We start from the raw sequence: 18,508 nt of genomic DNA, 5'->3' as shown, positions 1-18,508 counted from the left end.
TATTTAAGTTCTCTGGGTTTCAAGTTTCTTTTCTGTAAAATGGTCACTAACAAGTAAGGCTTTGGCCAGAGCCAGTGTCCACGCGAGACCTGACCAACCTATGACCACACCTTGGCTACATCTAAGGCACAACAGAGAGAGCCTAAGATTTTGCAAACAACAAATTTAACAAAATATAAAAATGCAACCCTGGCGTTTCTTCTGGAGCTTCTGTGGCACCCCCCGTTCTGGCCTGGACGTCCCTCTCACCAGCCTTCCTCCTCCCCTGCAGTCTTTGGAGTCCCCAACAACATGGCGTCCTGCTCCCCGACTCTGCACCCTGGAATCAGCACTGGCTCCTCAGGTCAGTGCTCGCCCACTTCGGCCGCCTTTCCCCAGTGGTTTGCTTTGAAACATACCAAAATAGGGGTGTTCCTTCCTGGTGAGGAAAATCTAGTGGTTTCTAGAGAAGATGTTGCTTCTGCCCGGAGCACGAGGACGTTCCTGCATGTGTCGTACGCCAGGCAGTGGCCCAGGGGCTGCAGTGGAAGGCACAGAGCCTGACCCCTCCATCAGAGACACAGCTCCGTCCCCAGGGGAGAGGCCTAAGCAGGGAGGGGCCAGAGAGCTCGCTCACATGTTTTCTCTGGGAGGCTTGGCTTAGAACAAACATTCCAGGTAAAGAGCATTGTTCAGTTAGAAGGTTCTTACTTCAGATCTTTTTATAACTACAGTAGTTCACTGAAAGCTCAAACTTATTCACTCCATTTTCACATACATTGCAACTGCCTGGATGTAAGTTAGCAGCCACATCTTTTTTTTTTTTAAAGGAATGTGCCTTCTCCCTGCGATATCATGACTAGTAAACATAATGATGTGAGCCTCCGTATTTACTTGGCTGGCATATTTCCAAGTGCAAATTAGGTGTTCTGATTTTCAACACCTCTAATCGACTAGCATCCCACCAAACCCAGAAGACACCTGGGTCATCTTCATTTCTTCTGCCTTTGCTATCCTGCTTTGCAAAGTCCTGACTGAGGATATCGGATCATGATCTTGTACCCTAAGCATTAGATGGGATGGAATAAGGGAAGCCACTAACCGGGGAGGAGTGAGCTTCTGCATGTTGTTAAAAACAACCAGCTTTGGAATCCGAATGGGGCTGCGGAGAGCTGGATGTGTCTGAGTCAGAAGGAAGAGTTCGAGGGAAAACAAGGGCTCTGCCAAGTCTGTGCCTCTTGGCCTATTTGCATCTGTATCCTATGCCCACGGTTCCCACACTGCACACCAAGGCACCCTAGGGTGCCTTGAGCTATTTTTAGCTCTGAGCTATTTTTAAATTTCAAGGGTATTTTTAAATACAGTGAAATCTGTCAGACCCTAGGCGAACTACCACTACAAGCTATGTGGACATAACTGTTTTAAAAATGGAACTGTTCGTAACTTTTGGCCTGGGGTGGGGAGGTGGGGAATAAAAAAAGTTGCCGTGTCACCTAGAACATGAGAACTGAGAAAGTTTGAGAATCTGTCCTACGTAAAGGCATGTATCATGAAAGTGGTGTTGGGGACTGGTGGGGGCAGGGGGTTCCTTAAGCTGAGGACCCTCCTCTCTGCACCTGCGCTCAGCTGTCTTCCATTCCTCTCGCAGTGTTTGGCATGCAGAACAATCTGGCCCCCAGCTCCGCCACCCTGCCCCACGGCACGGCCACCACCTCCGCAGGTCGGTACCTGAGGTTTGGAGCCCAGGGCTGGGAAGTGACACCTCTGTGCAGCTGTAACTCACAATGTTCCTTTTCAACAACTGAATCCAAGGACAGAGGTGTCCCTAAAAATCAATCGACCTTTCCTACCAAAGAAACAGCACCCCCCCCACCCTAGAGATGCTAACCTCGATCATTTGCTGGCTCAGATGTGTGAAACCACAGGGGAGCACTGCTGTGCGTGTCACCTGTGTATCCCCATGATTCACTGCCACCTCTGACAGCCTGCTGTCACTGCAAATCAACCCTCTGGCTGACTTCACGGTCTACTCCCTGTGCACACCTGGGGGAGGGTGGACAGAAGAGGCATGAGTGTCAGCCCTGGCCCTCAACTTCCTTACCATTTCGTTGGAGTAGAAAGTGTAATGAACGTGAAATGGTTGGGGGATCCTATAAGACAGCATGAATGACATTGTGCGGAGCAGGTGTGAGGATGGTAGGGGTCAGAAGGGAAGGTGATGTGGGAGGGTCTAGGAAAAGTTCATGGAGGAGGTGACCTTGAGACCTGCCCTAGAAGATTGAGAACTTTACCAAAGAAAGTTCCATTGCTGCCCCCATAGCTCAAGAGAGTTGATTTCATTATTCATTATTCTTCATTTCATTATTCATTCATTATTATTGTCTCCCTCTCACACGGGGAGGCTGTCTGTCTGCCAGGACCAGTCAGGCTGCTTCTAAGTTGTACGGAGCTGCCCTCCCACCCTGGTCACACTTACTCAGTGGTTCCTCTCTTGCAGCGTATGGTATGAAGAAAAACGTACCCCAGGGCCCTGCCACTGTGAGCACCGGTGTGTCCACCTCTGCCGGTGAGTGCCGTTCCCAGCTACCAGGGAGAATTGCTGTGTGGTGGCAAGGCATGCAGGAGGAGGGAATATGACCCATTGGTATTCTAAGGCCCGAAAACGGGCCTCTCTGTTATTTCCAGAAGTGAGCAGAGATGAGCATCTCCCTAACTTGACCTTGACCTTTCTGTCCAGGGGGGGACAGGAAGCTCCACACACCTGCTTAGAGTCAGACATTTACACTCCAGCTCCTACCTTCGTCTGGAAGCCCCTGTCCTCTCCTGTTTGTTACATGTCACCCACTGCAAGGAGCAGGGAGCCAGTCAAAGCTGCCATACCCTTCCTACTTTCTGTAGAGTCTTTAGCAACTTGGGCTCACAGCACAGAGTCAGCTATTTCCTCCATTGCTCTGCTGACCCCAGCGTGTTTCCCTCCAAACACTGTTTTAAGTGCATGGACCACAGACATGAGCAGAGCAGGCCAAGTTCCTGCCCTCCCCAGGCTGACAGTTGCCTTGGAAGCAAATAAACAAGTAGACAAAGGACACAAAAGCAATTTGAAGGAGAGAAATAGGTGAGGTGGTAGAAAAGGTGATGTGTGTATATTAGATGGGGTAGTCAAGAAAAAAAACCAGGATGCTCACATGAGACCTGAAGGATAGAAATGAACCCGCCAAGTTTAAGAAGGGCCTGCCTGAGAAAGGGACTTCTGTCCATTCGCTAAAGATCCTGTAACGTCCAGGTGGGAGGCAGCCCTAAGCCAGCTACCCAGTACTTCTCACATGAACCCAGTCTCCTCATCACCAGGCCCAGCCAAGCACAGGAGGTTGTCTTTGGTCCCCCAAATGCTTCTTAGCAGCTAGTGTCATGGAGACAAAGACCCTTGGACACACACCCCTAATCTCTCTTTTCCTCTTTCCTCTTCTCTTCCTGCTCCTTCCTCTTCTGGTCATTCCTTCCCTCTGCCTTCTCCTGGCACCTTTGCCTTCCTCCTCACCCACTCCGTCCCTCTCTAGCCTGCACCACGAGTGTCCAGAATGATGACCTCTTGCACAGGGACTGTAAATTCCTGATCCTCGAGAAAGATAATGCGCCTGCCAAGAAGGAGGTGGAGCTGCTGATCATGAACAAGGACAGCGGGAAGGTCTTCACCGCCTCCCCCGCCAGCATCGCCGCAAGTACGTGGGAGCCCAAGTGACTCAGGTTTCAGAGAGATGGCAGGCAGTGCAGGAGACCGAATGTCCAAGCAAGGTGTTTTGAGATGTTTTGATGGTGAAAGCACAGTCATTCATTCAAATTAAAAAAAAAAGGTCTGCCTTAATAAGATGTTCCCAGAGTCCGCCTTGAATGCAGACAGGCCAGGAAAGTTCTGGAAAAGAGCTCCCAGAGGGGTCTTTGGGCAACAACAACAAGACTCCCACTCACAAACACAGGAGGCAGAATTAACCCCAGGAAAGCTGGGTCCTCTTCCTGCCAAGCCAACCGCTACCTCCCCAAAGTGGACGGGATGTGGAGTGTGGCTGGAGAGTGGGGAGAGAGTATCCCAGATGGTCATGGGTTGTGTGCGCAGCTTCTTTTTCAGAGGACACCCTGAAAAAGGAAAAGCAAGCTGCCTACACCGTCGACACCAACCTGATCTCAGAAACTAATGGTAAGATCAAATCTGACCGCTGTCCACCTTGCCTTCTTCATCCAATCCACATTTCATTTATCCGTCCCCTGAGACCTCACTCCTCAGAGTGTAATTCCTGGACCAGCAGCCATGGCAACACCTGGGAGCGTGCTAGAGATGCAGACTCCTAGGCCTTAGCCCAGGCCTGCTGAGTCAGAGGCTGCATTTTAACAAGCTTCCTGTCGAGTCGTGCGTGCACAATATTGAATCAAAAGTTTTCCCATGATACAAGTGAGGTCTCGGTGTACTCATCTTCCCCTAATTTTCAGAACTAATAGAAAAGTGCTTTGTAAAGCACTTGTTAGCTTTATTTTTTTTTCTTCCCAAATATCTGGATCCCCTCTTAGTTAAACACATCGCTTCACTGCTCTGTGTCCTGAACAATCTCTCCAAATCCCTAATTTCAGAGGGGTCAGTAAAGGAAGGAAAAGTATGCCATAGAACATTTTTTTAAAGATTTTATTTATTTATTTTTAGAGAGAGGGAGACATGGGAGAAAGATAGGGAGAGAAGCATCAATGTGTGGTTGCCTCTTGAGCGCCCCCCACTGGGGACCCAGCCTGCAACCCAGGCATGTGCCCTGACTGAGAATCAAACCAGCCACTCTTTGGTTCACAGACCAGCACTCAATCCACTGAGCCACACCCGCCAGGGCCCATAGAACATTTTTAGATAAATGCAGATGAAATCAGCTACCGTCCTGACAATGCCTAACTCTAAGTCTTCTAAGTTAGCAGTTCCTTACATTTTAGGGGTGAAAATGGGGCAGTGGAGCCAAAAGATCCTTTTAGAATCTGATGAAAGCTATACACAATTTTCCCAGAAAATTCTACACATGCCCACAGCACTCAATGGTCAAATAACATCAGGAACTCACGAACAGCCCTCCTTTAAGCCCATCCTTTCTGTCAGGTTCCCTCCACCACAGGTTAAGAACTTGCATTCAAAGTCCCTTAACCAAAAAAAATTAAGAGTCATTTCTCACAAGCACGTTTATTGTTTGAAAGCAAGGTCACCCAACATGATCTTCTGAAAATGTCTTGGGCTTTAAACGTTTCAGGTTACAAAAGGGTTATGACACTGCTTTTGCCCACCATTGATGGTTTGCCAAGCTACCTCTGCATCATTGTAATTGCTGTAATTACTCGAGGCGCCTGGGGGTGGAGACAGGGGCATATCTGTCTAAAGCCCTGCCCCAACTCTACACATAGGCTGTCTTGTGGGCTGCTCGCATTTAAACGCTCAGGTCAGAACCTCTGTTCTCGGTGTTTGTCTTTCAGGAGACTTGAAGACGGTGTCCACCAAGGGCAAGGTGGCCTCTGCAGGTAGGTGATACCGGAGGGTCCTACAGTAATGGAAGCCCATGAGGCCAGTTATGGTGAATGCAACAGATAAAGCCCCCTAGCCTGGAGCCAGTGCACACCTGAGCCACCCAGCTCTGAAGAGTGTCCCTGAAGGCTGCAGGAGAGCAAAGTGGAGGGCGGTGGAGCGGGCAGGCCGGTTAGAGCTGGCTGCAGAAGCTTAGTTCAGGGGCTGTTGCTCACAGCACGCCCACCCTCACCTCCAGCACCAGCTGTCTGCCCTCAGGTCCAAGGCCTCCGTACAGGACAGGAGCAACACAGCAGGGCCCCTGTTATCTTACCCCTCCAACTCCCCAACACACACAGGCTTCAAGGTGACGCTAATTCACATACGTCTCCAACCTTCACACTCTCCTCTCTTCCTCCTGTAGCCTCATAAGAGAGACAGAGCAAGGCTCAGCACCCTATTTTAGATACTAAAAACCAAAACAGTTTTGTAAAACCACACACAAAAAAATGTACTGGGCACCCCGTAAGTGCTGAGTATAATTCTAGGCACTTGGAAATTACAAAAAAGAGTGGTGAATACTGAGACATGGAGATGGGAATGCCTCTGGTTTGGGCCTAATAAAATGCAGGAGGTGGCAGCAGATCAAAGTTCATAATCAAGATTTTTTTAAAGATTTTATTTATTTTTAGAGAGAGGGGAAGAGAAGGAGAAAGGAAAGAAACAACAGTGTTGGTTGCCTCTCACACACACCCCCACCAGGGACCTGGCCTGCAACCCAGGCATGTGCCCTGACTGGGAATCGAACTGGTGACCCTTTGGTTCACAGGCCCATTGCTCAATCCACTAAGCTACACCATCCAGGGTCATAATCCAGATCTTTAAATCTGGCTGTGTTACATCCTCTGCTAATTACCTCCATGCCTGTCATTTCATTCCACAACTGTCCTATGAAGTAAGTGATCTTTTAACCTTATTTTATTTTTTTTAAAAAAAAAAGGGGAAACAGTGGTTCAGGGTCACACAGCTCAAGGCTAGGATTGTCGGACTTCTGCTCTTCACCAGCCATGGCCCAGTGTTCGTTCCAGGCCCAGTCTCATCCTGCACCGAGCTGCACAGGAGCCTGAGAGACCCACTTAGGCTCAGCACTCAGGCCCACAGGAAGTCACCAAAAGCCAGAGAATTTAGAGGGAATAGAGCAAGAGCCACCTGCATCACCCTACCCTTTCCCTTGTCTTCCACAGACATCCATGGCTATGACCGACAGAATGGCATCAGTGGCGCCAAAGGTGGCAGAGGAGCTGTGGGCGGAGGTGTTGGCGGAGGTCCGATGGGGGCGGCACCAGCCTGGTGCCCCTGCGGCTCCTGCTGCAGCTGGTGGAAGTGGCTGCTGGGCCTGCTGCTCACCTGGCTGCTGCTCCTGGGGCTGCTCTTCGGGCTCATTGCTCTGGGTATGTGGCCCGGCTGCCCATTCAATGGGCAAGGATTGGGGCTAAGGGGTCAGACACTGTCAGTGCAGATGGAAAAACTGAGGCTCCAGGAGGCACCTGGTCAAGATCCCAAGGCCACCTAGTAGCAGAGCTGGGAATCTAATGCCACTGTCTGCCCACTCGCCCTACCCCACCCCCCACCCCCACCCCAGGCCTCTGTCCCTGCAGCGCCTCTCTGAGCTCTGGCTGCCCTGAGTCATCAGACCACACCGTCTCCTGCCTCCTAGCCTTCCCGTCCTCCAGGCCCTGTTGGGCTCGTCCCAGCTCCCAGGGACAGTGAGGGCCAGCACTTTCACCATCTCAGACTGACCCCTGGGCCGGTTTCTCTAAGGCTCTGTGACAACTTTGAGGGGCTAATCCCGCTGGTAGCCATAAGCATTCCAGCAAAATATCCCAGTGGCAGCGGCATGAAGAAGCTGCCGCAGACCTCAGGGCACCCAGCTGAGGCTCTCAGTGGGGAGGGAGTGTGCACTGGGAGGGCACTGGGCCTGTCCCCGGACTGACACTCCCTGATGTGGTCCAGGGGAGGAGGTGAGGAAGCTGAAAGCTCGCGTGGAAGAGCTGGAGCGAATGCGGAGCAGGATGCAGCTGTATGAGAAGATGGAGAGGGGGAGCACGAGCGAGCTGCAGGGGGAGGTGCCCGGCGCGGGCAGGGGCGTGGACCTATATGGCCTGAATGGCTACAGCCAGGAGGATCTGTGGCAGTTCATGAGGAAAAAGCTGATGATGGAGCAGGAAAACGGTGAGCTCAGGGGCTGGCACACTGCCTCCACTCTCAGTCCTCTCCGCGGTCCTGGGAGGGGGGGAGGACCAGAGCCGTGAACCCATTTTACTGCTGGGAAAACTGACACCTGGAGAAAATCGCCCAAGATCACACAACTGGCGCATTTTAGAATCTGATCACTAGTCCTGACTTCCGCTTCTTCCCCCCCACCCCCCGCGCCCCAGGGACCCCACACACACGTGTGTGGCACAGGAGAAGTGTGACTAACTCGGGTTTTCTGTCTCTCGCAGGCAACCTCCTAGGAAGCCCTGGCCCTAAAGGTACTGGGGTGAACTGAGCCCTTTCCCTCTCGTTTCTTGAACTTGGAGCTGTGTTTTCTGGGTGGATTGGAAAACTTTTTCTCCAAACTTTGAAGGATGAACAGTAGAAAAATCTTACGGTATCTGTTGGGAAGGTTGAGAATTGGCTTTATAGTCAGACCATCTCAGAACGGGAAGGGACCGAAGGCCTCCTCTAAGAGGGGCCCAGTGGTGTGCCGGGGGCACAGACGGGGACTGAGAGGAACCCACACCCCCGCCAGCTCCCCTTGAAGTGCCACTCCCCCGCTCCCGGCTGGTCTTAAACACTGCCCTTGGGTTCTCACCGCATTCACCGTCTTCTCATCTTTCTTGTTTTAGGTGACATGGGAAGTCAAGGCCCTAAAGGTAACTTTTACTGTGAACATTAGTGAGATCCGTGGTGCGAAGCAATGGGCGAGTGTCAGAGAGCCCGCCTCTCACTCTCCTGGCCACCCGCCCCGCCCTGACCCCACGGTGGTAGGACCCTGGATTGTGGGGCAGCCTGTGTACCCTCGTGCTCTCCGGAGCAGGGGCTTCATGCCAGAGCAGGGTCTACATCACTGTCCTTCACGCCGTCTCAGGGCTCCGGGGACCCCCAGAACACAGGCCCGCAGGAGGTCTGTGTCAAGAGCCTGCATCTCCCCCAGCTCCACAGGGCAGCCTGAGGGCCTGCTACTGCACATGCCCCTGGGACCCCCTGGAGATTTCCAGAAATCCAGATTCCTGGCCCTGCTGAGAATCAGAAGTTCCTGAGGCAGAGCTCTGGGGCTAAACTCACCCTCCCCCCAGGTTTTAACTCTGATGAGTCAGCTCAGGAACCACCATTCTAAGTGAGCCACCAGCTCCCTGGGTCTTAGCTGAGGGAGGCTGGGGATAAGGCCCGGCGGTCAGGGACTGAGCTCCGGGAGGGACCCAGTAGGAGCACCTGCCTTCAGGGGACGTGCAGGGCATGGTCACAGGAGCAGGTGCCCCATAGTTGGGGGACGATCTCATGCTAGTGTGTGTGGTGCACACCTATGTGCTGTAAGAAATTGATGTATTTCTTTAGAAAAGTGGCTTGACAACCAACGGGAGTGGCCCCTAAGTGGGAGGAAGAGGTCCCAGGGACCCTTGATGTAGCTTGTGGGTGTCACAAACTCCAGTGTGTGTGAGAATTGACAGAAGATTCTGGGCCCCCCTTCCAGAGCCGCTGATTTGGCAGGTATAGGTGGGTGGGGCCAGGGGCCTGCAGTCTGGATCACCCCAGGTGGCTCTGAGGCCAGGGGCGCAGTTTATTCTGAGAATCACTCTTTAAGGTGACAGGGTCGCCTCTGAGCTCCACTTCCCTTCCCAAGAGATCCCTGTGCAGGAATTGGGGTTCCTCCACTTAGTGATCCTCTTCGCTTCAGGATCCCCTGCCCCCATCCACGCACCCTGGGTCACCACCCCAGCCCCCCTTCCCCACACCCTCCTGACGGTGCTGGGAATGGGACTGATGGTCCTGGGGACCCCGAGCCAGCAGGTGAGGTAAAATGCAGGATGCCCAGTTAAATTCAAATTACAGGCAAACTACATATAATATTTCACTGTAAGTATGCCCCAAGTATTACATGTTAAGTACTTAAATTAAAAATGTATTTGATGTTTTTCTGCAATTCAGACTTAACTGAGCACCCTGTATTTTTATTTGCTACATTCGGCAATCCTACCTGAATCCCACCTGAATTCCACCTGGTGGCTCCTTTAGGTTGCAGCCCAGACCTTGTTGGCTGACCTCTCTCTCTCTCATCTCTGTCCCCACAGGAGATCAAGGGCTCCCTGGGACCCCAGGTATGTAACCTCTGATGGCGTGGCTGGTATCGCGGGCTGCTCAGTCCCAGCTCCCAGGTTCTGGGAGGAAAACAGGACTGAGGGATTCTCATGTATCCACAGGTATCCCTGGGCTCACGGGACACCCAGGTCCAGAAGGACCAAAGGGACAAAAAGGCAGCATGGGTAAGAACAGCTTTTTCCCTTCCTTCCTTCCTTCCTTCCTTCCTTCCTTCCTTCCTTCCTTCCTTCTATAAACGTTAATTAAGTGCCTACTGTGTGCCAGGCCATTTTCTGTGCTGGGGAGACATCAGTAGACAAAACAGATAAACCCCTGCTCATGTCTGGGTAGGGAAGAAAGACGACAAAATGTCTAATAAGTAAAGTAGCAGCAGAGTAGGCAGTGGTTTGGAAATAGGAAAGACGGAGGCTGGCAGGGCACTCCCAGGGCACTGGGAGTCCCTCAGGGGCCGTCAGGAAAGGCCTCTCACCGAGAAGGTGCCACTTGAGCAAAGAACTGAAGGGGTGAGGGAGCCGGGCTTGAGAAGATCTTGAGGAAGGCCTTCCAGGCAGAGGGAGCAACCACAGGCCCAGGGGCAAGGGTGTGTCCACTGGTCGAGGAGCAATGAGGACAGGAGGGGAAGGGGGAGGCCTCAGCTAGAACCCAGGAGGGAGGCGGAGGGTCCACAGGGAGGGCAAGGGGCGAGGCTGACCAGGCCCTGGAGGCCTTTGTAAAGACTTTTCCTCCCAGTGAGGTGAGAAGCCGCTTGCTGGTTTTGGGCAGGGGTGGGACACGACGATCCTCTCGATCCTCTTGCATTTTCAAAGGGGTGCTCTGGCTTCTGGGTTGAGCCTGGACTACAGGAGGCCAGGGGAGGTGCAGCACAGAGATCCAGGCAGGTGTCCTGCCAGCGAGATGCTGTCTGTGGAGCCCACAGCTGCAGCTCAGGGCCCCAACTCTGATATGGTCATTTCTGTTTTTAGGAGAGCCTGGCTTGGAGGGACCTGTGGGCCAGAGAGGGCGTGAAGGCCCCATGGGACCTCGTGGTGAACCTGGGCCACCTGGGTTTGGAGAGAAGGGGGAGAGAGGTAAGAGGCGATCCCTTCCCCAGGAGGGTCAGCTACATCCATGCTTCCTTCTTCCATCTCCCTCACCGCCCTCCCTCCTTTCCCTAGCATTTGCTGGGCGCCTTGAGCCAGGGTCTGCACCAGCCTGGTGGGCACAGAGGGGTGTGGGCCAGGCTGCTGGGCCAGGCCTCAGACCAGGAGCCTTGTAGAGCTCAGAATGCATGGAGAGCATGGTCACAGGGGGAAAGGGGTCTCCCCGCATGGGGCAGGGAGGAGCCAGGACTGAGATAAATGGTTTGTGGCAGGGCCTGGTGGAAGGCAGAGTGGGGCTCAGGCCCTCGGGCCTCTCTTGGCTGGAACTAGTCAGGGAAGGGGGCATGGAAAACCCCAGGCACAGGCCCAGCCCTGGAGGGGTCTGGGGAGATTTTGCAATTAGATTTTTTTACATGAATCTGTTTTTATCAAGAAAAACTGAGTGCAGACACCAGAAATCCTCTCGATGCCAACAGACTATGAGCAAGAAGCTTTATTTTTAGCTTCCCTTTCTCTTAAAAATATTTCTCAAGGAGGCAACAAGTGTTTATCGAGTACCTCAGGTGCCAGACATGGAGCATAAAGGCTCTGAGGGTAGAAGTTGAAGGCGTTTTGCTGATTCGTGGTCTCAGGGAGGCACCACGTGGGGCAGAGGTCACTGGCAGGGTGGGAGCCATCCCCTAAATGACACTGCCAGCCTGGCGGGCAGCCACACTAGGACACTCTCTCAGAGCGCTCATTTCTCCCCAGGGCTTGCTGGTGTGGTGGGCATTCCAGGCCCACCTGGTGTCCCAGGCTCTGTGGGCCCCAAAGGTAAGTCAAGGTCCCAGGATGGTCCCCGAGTGCACTGTGCCCAGAATGGATCACAGAGGTCCAGGTGCTGGGATCCCAGGTGGCTGCCACCCCTTATCCCAGGCCCGTGCAGGGGCAATGGGCCCTGAGAAGGCCCCCACAAGGGAGTGCCTGGGGGTCGGGATGGGGGCTACTTTTGGCTGCAGGGCAGATTTGGGGCTGCGTTTTCACCTGTTTTCAATGGCGTTATTATGTGGCCCCTAAGTGAATAGATGGACCAGGAACTCAGAAGTCAGACAATTTCCTCACCTGTCTGCACACACTGGGGCCCAGGTGCACACATTCTAAAGCAACCTGTCTGAATGACCCGGGAGAATGGGCCTTCTCTGTTTCAAGCCACCTGGTCACCTCTCATCCTTCCCCCGCCCCAGGCCAGATGTTTTACTCTGACTAGGAAGGAGCAGGGGTCTCGTGATCCCACCAGCTTCAGCTTCAGCTTCCTCCCCGAGGAAGACTTGGCACCAGACTTGGGTCATCTTGGACCCACAGGCTCCGGGGTCCTGACAAGAACCCATACCTTGCGGGGTCAGAGGTCCCTGGCCTGCACCCCACCCTTCTGATTATTGTCATTTTGTCGTCCTTCCCAGGTGCCAGCGGTTCTCCTGGCCCACAGGGCCCACCAGGTCAGTGCTTCTTCCTATTGATACATGCTGTTTCTGGGGCAAAGAAAGGGACACTAAAAAGAAAAACAAACACTTTTTAAGCAAAAGAAGCAATTATAAAGAGAGCCTAGGGGCACAAAACTCACATCCACACTGTGTCCCCCGGGGCTGAGGTTGGGTGCCAGGGGGCCCTGTGGAGCCACTCTGGCCCCGGTGAGGCCTGCAGCCCTCTGGCCACCCCAGCTGCAGGCTGCTCCGCCCTGCCCCGCTTTGAGCAATGCCTGCCTCCGCCTCATCCCTGGGGCCAGGGCTTGTCCTGCTGTCTTGGGAATCTCGAGCTACAGCCCATGTTGTAATGCAGGCCAAGGCCCCTGCCAGGGTCCCTGCCAGGGTCCCAAAGTTGTCCTTATGACCAGGGCCTGCTAATCACAGGGGCAAAGGACCTGCACCAGAACGATGTAAAGGGGCCATGGGGCGGAGTCTGCAGAGAGCAGCCCTTGGTTTTTACTCCTGGGTGTGTGTGTATGCACCCATGGGTGTGTACCTGGGTATGTGCCTGTGTGTGTGCATGTTTGTCTCTGTGTGCATGTGTCTGTCCCTTCCAAAGCCATGGCACTCACCTGCCTGCATGGTCTCCTCTGCCTGCAGGCCCTATAGGTCTCCAAGGGCTCCGAGGTGAAGCAGGGAGCCCCGGGATCAAAGGTAAGCTGGTGGGGAGCAGCCAGGAGAGGTGTCACCCTGTAGGTGCTGGTCACTCAAGAGGAAGGTCTTGGGGGGACAGAGAGGGTCAGACCAACAGCCTGTGCAGGCTGACAGAAACACGAGGAGAAGGGGAGGTCTGGGTGGTGGGGTGGGGGTGCCTGTCTTCACACACAGACACCACAGAGGGCTTCTTGGCCCTCCTCAACCAGGCTCTTCATACCAACTTGTCCATTACTTTTTCAGGTGACAGAGGACCTATGGGGCCACCAGGGCCCAAAGGTATGTTGCCCCTACTCCTGCTCAGACACCACCAGAGCCTGCCTGACTCCTGGGAACCCAAACGTGACTCAGGCCCTGGTGCCCAGGAATACACATGGCTCTGGCTCCGGGATCCTGAGGCTGGGAGGGATGTGCCTGCCAGACAGGGAAACTGAGGCACAACAGGGGGCCACAAAGCACCACCATCATAGCACTGTGACCAGGTGGCCCTCAGTGTGGTGAGGGTGCAGTGCCCTTTGTATGACAGCAGCAGCTGGGCTCAGTTGGTGGGGGGCATCAAAGTGCCCCTTGGGCTTCACAAGGGACACGTTCCTGGCAAAGGTTCTGCTGACAGTGGCTTCCAGGTACAATGAGAACCGTGCAGCAGCCAGGCTCCCTCCGCCTGGGTGGGAATGTTTTCCTTGCTACTTACTGATGCTTCCTGTCCCCACCCACCCCATGTTTTGTTTTAGGTGACCAGGGTGAGAAAGGACCCCGAGGCCTCACAGGTCAGTCCTACGTGGGAATCCATGTTGATTATTTAAAGACTTTCTATAAATCTGTTAGGCACTGGAGTGGGGGAAATACACAGAAGTAGGGGACAGAATCTCCATCTACTTCAGAAAACTTGCAGTCTAGCAAAACACAGACGAGATAAAGCCTGAACTGCAGTGTAAGCCAGCATCAAGATGTAGAGTCCAGACAGTGTATGTCTGGGGCAGGAAAGGAGGAATGATTGTCACTAATTCTTTTGGGGAATCAGTTGAGAAAATTAACCTCTTTCCAGAGGAGAAGAAAGTTGGTGCTACTTGTCCCCCTTCATCCACTCACCTCCCACCAACTTGCATGATTAAAAAGGAAACTAGTAGTAATGCTACTTTGGCTACAAGGAGTAGCTCTCTGTTGCCAAGGAAATAAGACTCATGCATGTGCAACTTCAGCCCAGGTGTGGCTCGAGGCAGTCTATGCCTGCTGCCCAGGTGGCCCTGACCATAGAATCTAAGCAGACACTGTGTCCCCAGTCTCTGTTTGGCACCCCAAGCTCATCTGGTTGGGAAGTGGCAGGCTTGGGCATGGGCAGGGAGGGTGCAACATTCTATCACCATCAAGGATGCAAAGCTTGAAAGCTTCCAGCCAGCTAGTCCACTTCCTTTGCAGGTGAACCGGGCTTGAAAGGTCTGCCTGGAGCTATGGGCGAGCCTGGAGCTAAAGGAGCAATGGGTGAGTGTCGCAGGGGAGCGAATGCAGCAGGTCTGCCCCACTCTGGTGTCTTTGTGGCTGTAGAGCCGAGATCCTTCTAGAGCCACCGCTCCTGGTCTCTGACCCGCCCTCCCCTTGTAGAGGCTCTATTCACAGGCCATCTGGGGCCTGCACACCCCTCCTGGGCCTCAGAGAGCAGCGGTGGCCTCTCTGGGTTTCTCACTGCTCTGGGGAGACTTGGCAAGCCTTAGCCTCCACCCTGGTTCCAGCCCCCGAGCCATGTGGGCCCCTGGGGTGGACAGAGAGTGTGGGAGTCCTTTGGGATCCGAAGTATTCCAGACATAGTCGTGAGGTCCCAGGGCCAGTCTCACAGACGGATCCAGGGTTCATCCTAGTGCTGACCTTCACCAAGGGGCCTGTCAGCCAGGACATGGAGCTGGCCAAGGAACCTCAGAGGGCCAGGCATTTAGCACCAAGTCCCAGAAGTGCTTAAGCCCTTCCAGTGGGGGATGTGACTACTCACTTTCTCATTCATTTAACAAACTGTTAGGAAGTGCTCACCTGTGCTGGGCAAGCAAGATGCTTCACCCACCTCAGGGGAGACAAAACCCATATGAAGTGACAAGCACCGTGAAAGCTATAGAGTGCAAGGAGGATAGAGTGGAGAGAGAGCTTTCTTCCAGCCAGGAAGGTGAAGGAGGAGGCATTTCAGATTGTCCTAAAAAGTAGGGAAGATGTTGATCATGACCAATTTGGAAAATTCCATGAGAAACAACAACATAAGAAAGGAAAGGCAGAGAGGTGGGGAAAAGCAAGACATAGTCCCAGAAGGACCTCCGAGAAGGTCAGATAACTGGAGCAGAGGAACAAGAACTTGGAAGACCCTGACTTCCAGGGCCTTGAGTACAGGAGGCCTGCCCTTGTTGCGCATCTGGTGTATGTGGGGTCCTGCCAAGGGCACTGGAGGTCAGCAGGGAGTCAGGGAGCAGTTCTTAACAGGAGAGTGGACGGCTCCTGGTTCCGGAGGAGAGGGCAGGGAGAATGCTGCATCCAGGGGTGTGACAGAGACTGGGCTTTTTCTGCTTTCGCCGGCCACGGGAAGGACCCATGGGCTCCCCACCTGGGAGACAGTGTGATGTGAACCTGACGGGCAGCGGGGGTGCGTCAGAAAACAGCTCTGGGAGTTGCTGATGAGCTGTGTGGTTCTGTTTTCCTAGGACCCGCGGGACCTGATGGACACCAAGGCCCAAGAGGTTGGTCACCGATCGGCTCTCCTCACCCTTGCTGCCTCCCCTGCCTGCTATGTGCCGACCCACCCACGTCCCCGAGTCACAGCGTCAGGGGGGCATGTGTCACATAGAAACACGCAAAGCAAAGCTGGGTCTTGTTAGCCTTCTCCTCCCCACCTGCCTGCGAGTTACTCAGTAAAACCCCAGGAAAGCCTCCACAGAAGGCTGGTTCAGCTTTCCCAGAAGGAATACATCTGCACATTGGTCATACTCTCTCCAGGTGAACAAGGTCTCACAGGGATGCCTGGAACCCGAGGACCCCCAGGACCTTCTGGAGACCCAGGAAAACCAGGTAACAGAGCTGGAAGAGGGAGCCAGGGCCCTGCTCTGTGTGCGTGTGCATGCGTGTACATGTGTGTGTGTGCATGCCTTTATCCCATTCTCCTCCAGCAGCTCAGCAGGGAGCTACAGCTGCTGGCTGGCTGGTTCTGTGTGCAGGGGTTGTGTGTCCTGAATCCTCAGGGTCCCCACATCCAGCAACTGGGAAGAAAGAGCTTAATGGTTGAAAGCAAGAAGCTGTAGAAAGGGGCAAGGACTCTTCTTTAAAACTTCAGAGTGTGACACCACTTCAGTACCTTGCTCCTCTGAGCCTTCCTTCCCCTCTGGTCCACCTCCCCTCGGGCAGAACCTGGACCCTCACTAATTCCCTCCAGTCTGATGAGAGAGGCCATTGTTAGCGTCTCCATCGAAGGCCCAACAGGAGCGAGATCCTCAGGGCTGCAGCAGAAACAAATCAGAACACGCCAAGGAAGCTGAGAGGGGCGAGGCCTTCATCAGCCGGCAGGGATGAGCAGGGTCCTCCTGGCTCCTTTGTTGGGTGCAAAGGTGGGGAGCACCACAGAGGGGGTCTGGGGGCAGCCTGAGACCTCAGTGAGGGTGTGAGTTTTCTAGGTTCATGGCTCTCAGGTGCCAGAGGGTCTGTGACCCCAAGAGGCCGAGGAACCATCACCTGATGGAGCAGTGGGTCACTTCACTGCTGAGTCCAGGAACTGCTCTTGGCCCAGTGCTAGGAGGACTCCGGAGTCTGGCTGCCCCAGACTCAGAGTTGGTCCTCCTGCCCCCCAGTCCCACCTGCTCCTGCAGCTGAGGGCATGGCTCCTCAACCCTTCCACTCTCCCCTCCTGTGTTTTGTTTCCTGTAGGCCTCACAGGACCCCCAGGACCTCCAGGTGAGTCACTGGGTCACTCCCACTTCCAAACACCACCCTCGAAGCCCCCCATTCCAGCCTTCCAGCATGCCACACATGCCTTTCCTCCAGCCGCCTTGAGCTTCCTCGTCTCCTCCCCTCAGCCTCCCAGTGAATGTGGGTTTGGGTCCTTTTACTGTGAGTCTCGAGAAGTTTGAGGAAGGAAAATTATGCACAGAACAACCTAGAAAGCCATTCTGGTAGAAATGAAGTTAGCTCATATGCCAATTCTGCCTGCCTGAGCCCTGCTCCCCTTCAGCCCAGGGCGCAGGAGTTGCACTGGCCCCGCAGCAGCCCCCGGCCTCGTTGGCGTGTTAGGGAGTGGGCGTTCACCTCATGCAGAGGGGCCCAGGTTCTCTGGGACAGCCCAGGGGCCAGAGTCTGTCCTATAGTTGGACCCATGTGCACTGTCACCACACCCGGCCCCGACTACTACAGGAAATTAGGCAAAGATGTAGAATGAAGTCAAGCAGCATGTTCCCCCAAAAGATGAGGGTGCGGGGACCCCTTCAGGGGCTCCCTGGTGGAGTCGAGCAGACAAAAGCATCGGCTGCAGGAACCACCACCCGCAACTCTGCAGTGTTGGGGGGGACGGCAGCTACTCTGCAGGCGGGGGGAGGACAGGGATCCCCTAAAGCTGAGTCCCTGGGCCTCTGCCTCCCTCAAGCCCCACTGTGGCCCCATTTCCCAGAGAAGCAGAAGGGCTCAGAGCAAGAGGCTCCCCTAGGGGCACCTGAGCTGGAGCAGAAGGCAGAGCCAGGCAGGCCCCCAGCTTGCCCCCAGCGACAGTGGCTCTGCTGAGGGACAGGGAAGAGCTCCAGTCACTGGCAGAGGGCGACGGGAGTCGCTGGGCCTGAACTGTCCTGACTGCCTTGTTTTCCATCACGTCAGGACTTCCTGGAACCCCCGGCCGACCAGGGACTAAAGGTAAGTGGTTTTCCAAATTACATTTTCTTTTCACAAGTCTTTTTTTTTTTTTTTTTTTTGCGGGAAGGGAAGGATTGGCCGGGGGGAAGCCCCCCTCTGGGCAGAGCCTGGATCAACAGTGGCATCTAGTGGCCTCAGTGGAAGGCTGGAGGCTGGGGAGCCGGATCGGTGCTGAGCCCTGAACCCTGCCCCACACACCTCCCTCCCCGAGGCACAAAAGGGAGCCTCACTGTGGTGCCCTTGTGCCTCCAGGCCATTGTCAGAGGAGGAGCTGGAGGCTGCTGCTCCTACCGCCAAAAGCTCTTCTGTGTCCTGACCTCCCATTAGTGCTCAACCCCCTCGCTTAGGCTTGGTGCCCTGTAACGTGACTCTCCTAGGCCAGGAACCACTTTATCAGTCACACGGGGGCTTTAATGCAGGCAGCGGGGAGAGTCTAAGATGCTGCCGGGAAGGGCCGACCTTCATCGGGTTGACCGGGGCCAGGCGAGTGACCCCTATGCATAGATGGAACTCTCCAGAACTCTCCAGTTCCGCACCATCAGGCCCCAGCC

General features: G+C 54.3%; 1 protein-coding gene across 2 annotated transcripts in view; it reads left to right on the top strand.

The window, feature by feature from the left end:
* The window catches only part of COL17A1 (collagen type XVII alpha 1 chain), a 49,159-nt gene that overhangs the window by 17,267 nt on the left and 13,384 nt on the right, over window positions 1–18,508 (top strand). For both annotated transcript variants that reach the window (XM_036027259.1, XM_036027257.1), the window contains exons 11-33: window positions 272–343; window positions 1,628–1,699; window positions 2,477–2,545; window positions 3,537–3,698; window positions 4,091–4,171; window positions 5,473–5,517; window positions 6,745–6,951; window positions 7,514–7,732; window positions 8,005–8,034; window positions 8,392–8,418; window positions 9,835–9,861; window positions 9,964–10,026; window positions 10,825–10,929; window positions 11,692–11,754; window positions 12,381–12,416; window positions 13,044–13,097; window positions 13,341–13,376; window positions 13,829–13,864; window positions 14,514–14,576; window positions 15,773–15,808; window positions 16,065–16,136; window positions 16,986–17,012; window positions 17,922–17,957. In XM_036027259.1, the coding sequence (XP_035883152.1) occupies window positions 272–343; window positions 1,628–1,699; window positions 2,477–2,545; window positions 3,537–3,698; window positions 4,091–4,171; window positions 5,473–5,517; window positions 6,745–6,951; window positions 7,514–7,732; window positions 8,005–8,034; window positions 8,392–8,418; window positions 9,835–9,861; window positions 9,964–10,026; window positions 10,825–10,929; window positions 11,692–11,754; window positions 12,381–12,416; window positions 13,044–13,097; window positions 13,341–13,376; window positions 13,829–13,864; window positions 14,514–14,576; window positions 15,773–15,808; window positions 16,065–16,136; window positions 16,986–17,012; window positions 17,922–17,957 (1,638 nt within the window). The remainder of the gene's footprint in view (window positions 1–271; window positions 344–1,627; window positions 1,700–2,476; window positions 2,546–3,536; window positions 3,699–4,090; window positions 4,172–5,472; window positions 5,518–6,744; window positions 6,952–7,513; window positions 7,733–8,004; window positions 8,035–8,391; window positions 8,419–9,834; window positions 9,862–9,963; window positions 10,027–10,824; window positions 10,930–11,691; window positions 11,755–12,380; window positions 12,417–13,043; window positions 13,098–13,340; window positions 13,377–13,828; window positions 13,865–14,513; window positions 14,577–15,772; window positions 15,809–16,064; window positions 16,137–16,985; window positions 17,013–17,921; window positions 17,958–18,508) is intronic.

The sequence above is a fragment of the Phyllostomus discolor genome, chromosome 5 (genome assembly GCF_004126475.2).
Source record: "Phyllostomus discolor isolate MPI-MPIP mPhyDis1 chromosome 5, mPhyDis1.pri.v3, whole genome shotgun sequence".
Classification (NCBI taxonomy): Eukaryota; Metazoa; Chordata; class Mammalia; order Chiroptera; family Phyllostomidae; genus Phyllostomus; species Phyllostomus discolor.
Note: the sequence above shows the minus strand (reverse complement) of the source record. Positions and strands in the feature narration are given on the sequence as shown.